This window comes from Plasmodium falciparum (assembly GCF_000002765.6).
Source record: "Plasmodium falciparum 3D7 genome assembly, chromosome: 9".
Lineage (NCBI taxonomy): Eukaryota > Apicomplexa > Aconoidasida > Haemosporida > Plasmodiidae > Plasmodium > Plasmodium falciparum.
The window spans coordinates 317,501-327,500 of NC_004330.2; the positions used below are offsets into that span (position 1 = coordinate 317,501).

The following is a 10,000-nucleotide window of genomic DNA, read 5'->3' on the forward strand; positions in this document are numbered from 1 at the left end:
AAAAAAAAAAAAAAATCAAAAAAAAAAACCAGTTTATAAAAAAGAAAAAAATATATATGATGATATGTATATAAGAAAATAATTTATAGCCTTTTTAATATTATAACACATAAAAAATAGTAACACATAAAAATAAATAAAATTTTTATGTAACTTTATATGATGAGTAATTAATTATTAAATACAATTGCCAAATTAAATAATAAAAAAGGGGAATTTTTTTTTTTTTTTTTTTTTTTTTTAATCCGAATTAAAAGAATAATTAGATAAAAAATAACATATATATTATATATATATATATATATATATATATATATATATATATATATATATATAAGTATGTATGTACGTTATTTTTATTTTTATTTATGTGTACACGTAATATTTTATATTTTTGTAAAATAATACATGGTTATCTTTATATTAAAATATTTTTTTTCGTGTACATTTATTTTATTTTATATTATTTTAATTTTTTTTCTTTTTTTTTATTTGAAAACGTTTAAAAAAAAGAAAAGAAAATATTTTAATATTATTAAAATGAATAATTTATTTTATGTAATTCAAATGCTTTGTTTGTTATCTTGACCATAAGTTTTTTTTCATAGTTTTTTTGAGCATTTTGTAATTTTTTTTTATATAAAAATATAAATAAATATATAAATAAATAAATAAATATATAAATAAATAAATAAATATATATATATATATATATATATATATATATATATATAGAATATACGTATTGTGCGTATTATACATATTATACCTATTATACCTATTAATATATTTTATTGGTTTGATAAGAAAATGTTGGATACTATAGAAAGTTACATCAAAAGTCACAAGGAAAAGGAAAACCTTTATGTTAAGAAAAACGTTTCCATTATTGGTTCTCCTCTTGCCGCTGGTCAACCTCTTGGAGGGGTGCAATTAGCATGTGATGACTTGAGAAAATTAGGTTTGCACAATGTTATAGATGTGTTAGGATGGAAATATGAAGATATAGGCAATATAGATAATGGGGATAATGAAATGAAACAAGAAAAAAAAACTAATAATTATATTAATAATAATGATAATAATAATGATAACAATAATGATAATAATAATGATAATAATAATAATTGTTATATTCCCAATGGTGTAATTAAAGAAAAGAAACATGATTTGTCAAATAATAAAATGAATGGATATGTGAACCATAATTTTTATGGTAATTATGAAGAGAATAATGTAATATCAACAAACGATAAATATAAAAATAATTGTTATTATGATAATATAAGGAATATAAAAGAAATAGGTATATTCAGTAAAAATTTATTTGATACTATGAGCAATGAATTAAGGAAGAAAAATTTTGTATTAAATATAGGGGGTGACCATGGTGTAGCTTTTAGTAGTATCCTGAGTTCCTTACAAATGTATCAGAATTTAAGAGTTATATGGATTGATGCACATGGTGATATAAACATACCTGAAACATCTCCTTCAGGTAATTATCATGGTATGACTTTAGCACACACCTTAGGGTTATTTAAAAAGAAAGTTCCTTATTTTGAATGGTCCGAAAATTTAACATATTTAAAACCAGAAAATACAGCTATTATAGGTATTAGAGATATAGATGCATATGAAAAAATTATTTTAAAAAAATGTAATATTAATTATTATACCATTTTTGATATAGAAAAAAATGGAATCTATAATACAATATGTACAGCATTAGAAAAAATAGATCCAAATTCAAATTGCCCTATTCACATCTCTTTAGATATAGATAGTGTTGATAATGTCTTTGCTCCAGGAACTGGTACTGTAGCTAAGGGGGGATTAAATTATAGAGAAATTAATTTATTAATGAAAATATTAGCTGAAACAAAAAGAGTTGTCTCTATGGATTTAGTAGAATATAATCCATCACTTGATGAAGTTGATAAAAAAGTTCATGGAGATTCATTGCCTATATTGGATAATGCAACGAAAACAGGCAAGTTGTGTTTAGAACTTATCGCCCGAGTGTTAGGATACGATATAGTGTAACATCTAGGCTTATTTTATGATACATGTGAATATATAAATATGTGTATGTAGTACATAGTGTTTTTTTTTTTTTTTTTTTTTTTTTTTTTAAAAAAGGGCATGCATACATACATATATATATATATAATATATATAATATATATAATATATATATATATATTTATGTATATATTTATTTATTTATTTATTTATTTATATTTGAATCCATTTAAAAAATTACAAAAAATTAATATTAATGGTACATTTTTGTGAAAATATAAAAAGGCAAATACAAATAAATTATCCTTACTCGAAAATATTTTATATATATAATATATGAACTATAAAACAAACTTCGAAACGTTACACATTAAAATTTTTTTCCTTTTATTTAAGGTGATAAATCTTGTTATTATATATGTTATTTAAATTTCAAATTCATTCTTTAATATTATTGTAATTTTAGATTAATTAAATGAGTTTTTTTTAAACACATTAAAAATTGAAAAAAAAGAACATATGTATAAATAAATATAAAAAAGAAAAAAAAAAAAAATTAAATATATATATATGTATATATATATATATATATATATATATATATAAATGTATGATATATAATATTACTATTTATTATATTATTACAATTTATTTGTTTCTTCTTTAAAAAAAGCACAAAAATATAAATGCATAATATTATTATTATTCAATGAAAACAAATACTAATTATTAAAAAAAACTTAAAAAAGGTATGAAATGTAAATATATATATATATATAAAATATTATTTTTAAAAACATGATAAATACAAAAATTAATACAGTTTTTTTTTTTCTTTCTTTTTTTTATAATATGTATATATAATAAGGGTATATATATAAATAAAAGGATAGGAAAAGGAAAAAAAAATTATATATATAATATATATATATATATATATATATATATATATATATAATTATATTAATTTATTTATTCATATTTATTCAATTTTTTGGTTTATTTTGTGGGGTTATAAATATGTATAATATATATATATATATATATTTTTTTTTTTTATTCTTAAAAAACGTTCATTAGCCTTATAATAATAAAATTGGTATATTTTCTTACATATATGAATATTTTAATATTTGTTCTTCAATAAAAAGATATATATAGTGTTCTCTCGTTTTTGTTGTATAATATGGAAATAGTCCATTATATACAAATATTTTATTATTATATATATATATATATATATATATATATATATATATATATATATATTTTTTTTTTTTTTTTTTTAAAGAATAAATAACGACTTGTCATACTTTTCAATGTCATTTTTATATGCATCACAATTTTCATACAATTTGTTATCCATATTGTTACATATTCCATAGTTAAAAATTTTAAAGTAATCATTTTCTGAAATAGGAGCTTTGGATTTTCCAAATAAGGAAAAATCTTCCCATGTAACTACATTATTTTCAGCATTATTATTAATATTATTTGTTGTATTATTATTTGTTATATTTTCCTTATCATTATTAAATGTATCATTATTCATTACCATCTTATTATTTAACATGTCTTCATTATTACTACTTTCCCTTCCCGTTGAAGGAGCTGTGTTATTATTTATATCATCATTCATAATATAAGTGTTTAATGCTTGCGTTCTACTATGTAACACCTCATCGCTATTTAACATAATATTATTACTCAAGGTATTATTATTCGGATGATTATTCGAAATGCTTCCAAAGAAAAAATCCTCATAATTAAATTTGTCCACATTATTGTTATTAAAATGATTAAAATTGTCCTCAATATTGTTATTATTATTGTTATTACTTGAATAATTTATACTTCCATTAGTAGTAGTCATATTATTGTAATTATTATTTATTGTGTTAGAAGAAAGAGTTGAATTGTTCATATTATGTATATTATTATATTTGATATTATTATTATTATTATTATATATACCATCCATATTTGTACAATTGTTATATGTAAAATTAGTAGTGTCTTGTTTATTCGTACAATTTATATCGGTTAACAAATTGCTCGTACTTGAACACCTTCCAAATTTTTCTCCACTGGTCGTTTCTTCAAGAAATCCCAACACATTTAAGTTATCGTTCAAAAACTGTTCTTCATTAAATTTGGAATTGTCTTCTGCCTTGTTATAATTTTCTAATGATGTATTCATAACAGAAGGGATCATACTATTACTACAATTATTATTATTATTGTTGTTATTATTATTGTGGTTGTTCATATGATTCATATTGAAATTCATGTGGTTCATATTAAAGTTCATGTGATTCACATTATTTACACTACTTACATTATTCATACTATTCATACTATTCATATTATTCATATTATTTATACTATTCATATTATTCATATTATTCATATTATTCATACTATTCATACTATTCATACTATTCATACTATTCATATTATTCATATGGTTTAGATTCAGATGCATATTCATATTATTCATATGATTTAAGGGGGTCATGTGATTCATGTTTCCATTCATAAAACTATTCATATTCACATTTATATGATTTATATTATTCATATGGTTCATATTATTCATATGGTTTATATTATTCATATGGTTCATATTATGCATGTGATTCATATTATTCAACATCATGTGATTCATATGTGCAACATTAACATTAGCATTATTAACAACATTCATATTTGCATTTATATTATTATTGCTCATATTACTCTTAGCATTCTTTATTCCATTTTTTAATACATACTCAGTAGTCGTATTATTTACATTCGTACTTATAGCAGCTGCACCTTTTTTATTACATTCATATGAATTGTCTGTATTACTATCATTCAATAATTGTGGATCAATTGTTTCTGTAATATCATAGATTCCATCATCTTCTGTCAAAGCATTAACTTTATTAAAATATATTTCTTTCTTCTTTGGGAATATACAATAAGTTTCATTTCTTTTATTTGAATCCACATTATTATTAATATGATTACTACTATTACTACTATTACTATTAATGTGATGATTCATATTATTATTATTGTTGTTGTTGTTATTATTACTATTAATATTATTGTTGTTGATATTACTATTGTTGTTATTAGGATTGTTACTACTGTTACTTGAATTCTTTTTCTTCTCATATTCTTGCTTATCACTCTTATTTTTACTAGTTCCAATAATAATATTCTTGTCCGTTATTTCCATAGGGTTTTCTCTTAATTCATTATGACCATGAGCATATCTACAAAATTGTCCAGAAAAACATTTACCTTTAATAAAACTCTCACATAATGCCGTTTTGTACAAATTTTCGGTAGCCCTCAATTCTATATTCGTATGAGCATATTTACATTTTTTATCATTACATAACTCATTTATCTTTAATTTTGGACATAAACTAGTTTTACATAAATTCGGTAATTCTCTTAATTCATTTTGAGCATGAGCATATAAACAAGTTTTTCTCCTTTCACACTTTCCTTTAATATACCAAGGACATATTTTAGTCTTATAAAATAAAATTCGCCTTTCACTAGTATTCACAACGTTACTCATATTATCATCTTTCTTAATATTACGATACTCTTCATTATTACTATTACAATTACTATTATTCTGACCATGCAACATCTTCTCCTTTTGATGGACGTTATTATTATTATTATTACTACTACTACTACTACTATTAATATTATTATTATTACTATTACTACTACTATTATTACTATTATTCACGTACATTCTTTTATCCATATATTTATTGTAACCTTTCTTACTTGTATTTGTACTCATTTTTTAAATTATATTATAGCAAATAAATATTAAAAGTACACACAGATACACTAATTATATGTATATTAATATATAAAAATATATATATATATATTATATATATATATTATTTAATTTTTTTATAAAATTTATTATTTTCTTCTTTTTTTTTATAAAATTATTATATAAAATTATACATAATTATAAGGTATATAAATATAATCAAATATTAATAATTCCAAAAAAAAAAAAAAAAAAAAAAAAAAAAAAAATACATATATATAAATATATATATATATATTATATAGATAGATATACAAAGATATAGATATATATATATATATATATATATATAATATTTATGTAAAAAAGTACATACAATTATATATGTCCCTTTCTTCAATTTTAATTTTTAAAATATGGAAAATATTTAAATATATGAAAAGAATATATAATACAAACATATAAATTATGAAAAAAAAAAAAAAAAAAAAAGTTAAATTATATATAATAAATAAAAGATACTTTATTAAAAATAATGAACTATATATATATAACAATAATACCTGTTTTATTTTTATTTTTTTATTTTTTTAATTTATTTTTCTACTTTTTTTTTTTATTATTTTTATATTGTTTTTTTTTTTTGTTTTTTTTTTTTATATTCAATAAGCATATAATAATAACAAATATATAAATATAAAATATATATATATATATATATATATATATATTTGGCCTTTTAAAAAATGAAAAAAAAAAAATTCATTAAATAAAAGATAAAATATTTACATATATGGATATATTTATATAATATATATATATAATAACAATAATTAAAAAAAAAAAAAAAAATACCAAAAAGTTGTATATAACATATATATAAAAATATGGATGGATGTTCTTTTTTTTTTTTTTTTTTTTCTTATATATAAATTATATATATATAATTATATATATATATATATATATATATGTATCGATTATACAATTATTTACAAATTTATAAAAAAAAAAAAAAAAAAAAAAATATTTTAATAATGAATAAATCATATACTAAATATATATTTATTACTTTATTTATTTATTTTTTTTTTTTTTTCTTCTTTTCCTGTAATTATAAATAATACATATATGTATTTATATATATATATATATATAATATTTTAAGGAAGCTATAAGCTTACACATAAATTATTAGATATAAATATATATATATATATATATATATATTAATAAAAAAGCAAATAAATGAAAAAAATAAATAAATCTAAAAAAATAATAAAATAAAATAATAAAAAAATAAAATAATAAAAAAATAAAATAATAAAAAACTTATAATAAAATGACAATTAAAAATTTTATAATAATTTCATTAGTAACATAAAATATGTAGGTATAAATTTCTTTCGTATTTATAAATATATAATATATATAATTCTATATGCACATAAATAAAGAACTTAAAATCTAAAAAATACTATAAAATCTTTAAAAAATAATTGCAATTCTCAAAAAAAAAAAAAAAAAAAAGAATATAATATAATATAATATAATATATATATATAATATATATATATGTAAAAAAAAAAAAAAAAAAAACTATTAAATATTAACAACTTAAAGAAATATAAACATGAATAGAACATATATATATATTACTTTTGTTTATTATAATACAAAATTATATACATATAAATAATTGTACTATTAAAAAAGAACGTATAAAAATAATAGATTATATTCTTTAAAAAAAAAAAAAAAGTACACACATACATATAAATATATAATAATTTTAATTACAACGTTAATATATAATATATAATATATAATATATATATATATATATGATATGATAATAATTTGAGATTAGTTCTCATAATTTAATTTTCCCTTTTTTCATATAAAATAAACATGTAACATATATAAATATATATAACTATAATATAAATACAAAAGTTCCACATATATATATGTTCAAGAAAAAAAAAAAAAAAATTTAACAAAATAAAATATATATAAATGTATTAAGTATATAAGCAAACTTGATAAATATAATAAAATAAAGACGTAATCTATAAATATATAAATATATATATACAATGCATATTTATAATACTCATATTAATACTCTAAAAAAATAAATTAAATAAATAAATAAATAAATATATATACATAATTATATAATATATATATATATATATATATACATAAAATATAACTATAAAATTTTTACTATTTACTATATAATAAAAGACAATAAAAAAATCTCTAAAATCATAAAATTATAAGTATGTATAAATGTAATAAATTTATTATTTAAGAATTACATATATAACACGTATATATAAATATATATATATATTAAAAAAATTTTATGCTTTTTCTATTTTTTTTTTTAAAAAAAAAAAAAAATGGTAATATATATATATATACATACAAATTCACACTTATAAATAATTATACATATAATAAAATATGAAATACATAAATATTATGATAAAATAAAAAGAAAATAAAAGAAAAGAAAAGAAAAGAAAATCTATTAAAAACACAAATAATATAAAATATCAATATATAAAAATAAAATAAAAAAATTATGTAAACATATAATAACTTTCAAATAATTAATGTTAAATATAATATAATTACTACTCATTTTCTATAACATATAATATAATAAATTAAAGAATTTAAAAAAATAATGTAATATTTATATATATTTAAATATATATAATAAAATATATTAATATAATTATACATATTTTCGCTTTATATAAAACTTTTCCATGTTTTATAAGAAAATCAAAATTAATAATTTCGCTTTTTTTTTTTTTTTTTTTCTTTTAAAACTACATAAAGTGTATATAATACATATTATATATATATAAATATATATATATATGAATAATTAAAAATATGGCTTGAGTTTTAAAAAAAAAAAAAAAAAAAAAAAAAAAAAATTATATATATGGATAGTATATATATATATATATAATAAAAATGTATAAACTTTCAAATAAAACATAAAAATATATATACATACATATATACAAATATATATAAAATATGTCTACTTTTTTTAATAATTATTCTAAAAACTTTTTCAATACGTTCTTCCTTTTTATTCTGATCATTTCAATTTTTCTTAACTTTTTTTTTTTTTTTTTAAATATTTTTATATAATAAAAAAAATGAAAATAAAATAAAATAAATACCAGTTATCACAAAAAATTAACTATTAAAAATTATTAACTATTACAAATTATATTAGAAATATAATAAAAATTATAAACCACTTTAAAAATAATACATATATATATATATATATGAATATATAAGGAGATATCTTTTTCTAAAAAAACGTTCTAGTTCTACATATATATATATATATATATATATATATATATATATTAAAAAAAGAAGTGAACAATGTCAAAAACTTATTAAATATATATAATACATATATAAAATAATATATATTAACAAGGCATAGATGTAGTTGGTCATTAAACTTATATATATATATATATATATATATATATATATATAATATATATATATATATGTAATTTTTTATTGTGTTATTTTGTATGCACATATATATTATATAATTATAATATACATGTTTATATATTTTTTCTTCCTAGTATCATTATCATAAATAATATATATACATATATAAATATATATATATATATATATATATATATATATATATATATATGTATATATATATATATATTCATTTACACATAATACAAACAGTATACATATGAAAATTAAGAATTACGCTTTATACTTTTCTTTCTATCACTATATATGTATGTATTTAAATATATTTATATACATACATACATAAACATTTTTTGGGCATTAGGAAATAGTCTATTATTTATTTCTTATTTTTAATATTCTGATTTTAGATGCACTTCGTTAAAAAAATATAGAATGTGGGCGTTCTCATAATATATGAATATATATATGTATATATATATATAGATATATATATATAGATGTATATATGTATATGTATATATATATATGTATATATAGATAGATATAGATTTATACTTCTTGAAAATACATATATTTTTTTATAAATATATATTAATAATATATTTCTTTCTAAAATAAATATTAATATTATATATATATATATAAAAATACGTGTTTGAA

General features: G+C 16.4%; 2 protein-coding genes across 2 annotated transcripts; one reads left to right on the top strand and one right to left on the bottom strand.

Annotated features, from left to right (window-relative positions):
* Positions 1-810: 810 nt before the first annotated feature.
* PF3D7_0906500 (arginase) lies at positions 811-2,046 on the top strand (the record flags this gene model as incomplete). Its single annotated transcript, XM_001351903.1, has 1 exon — positions 811-2,046. One exon carries the CDS (start codon positions 811-813, stop codon positions 2,044-2,046), a length of 1,236 nt encoding a protein of 411 aa, XP_001351939.1.
* Positions 2,047-3,310: 1,264 nt separating this feature from the next.
* PF3D7_0906600 (zinc finger protein, putative) lies at positions 3,311-5,842 on the bottom strand (the record flags this gene model as incomplete). The annotated part of the gene is made up of 1 exon (XM_001351904.1): positions 3,311-5,842. One exon carries the CDS (start codon positions 5,840-5,842, stop codon positions 3,311-3,313), a length of 2,532 nt encoding a protein of 843 aa, XP_001351940.1.
* Between the last annotated feature and the right edge of the window lie 4,158 nt (positions 5,843-10,000).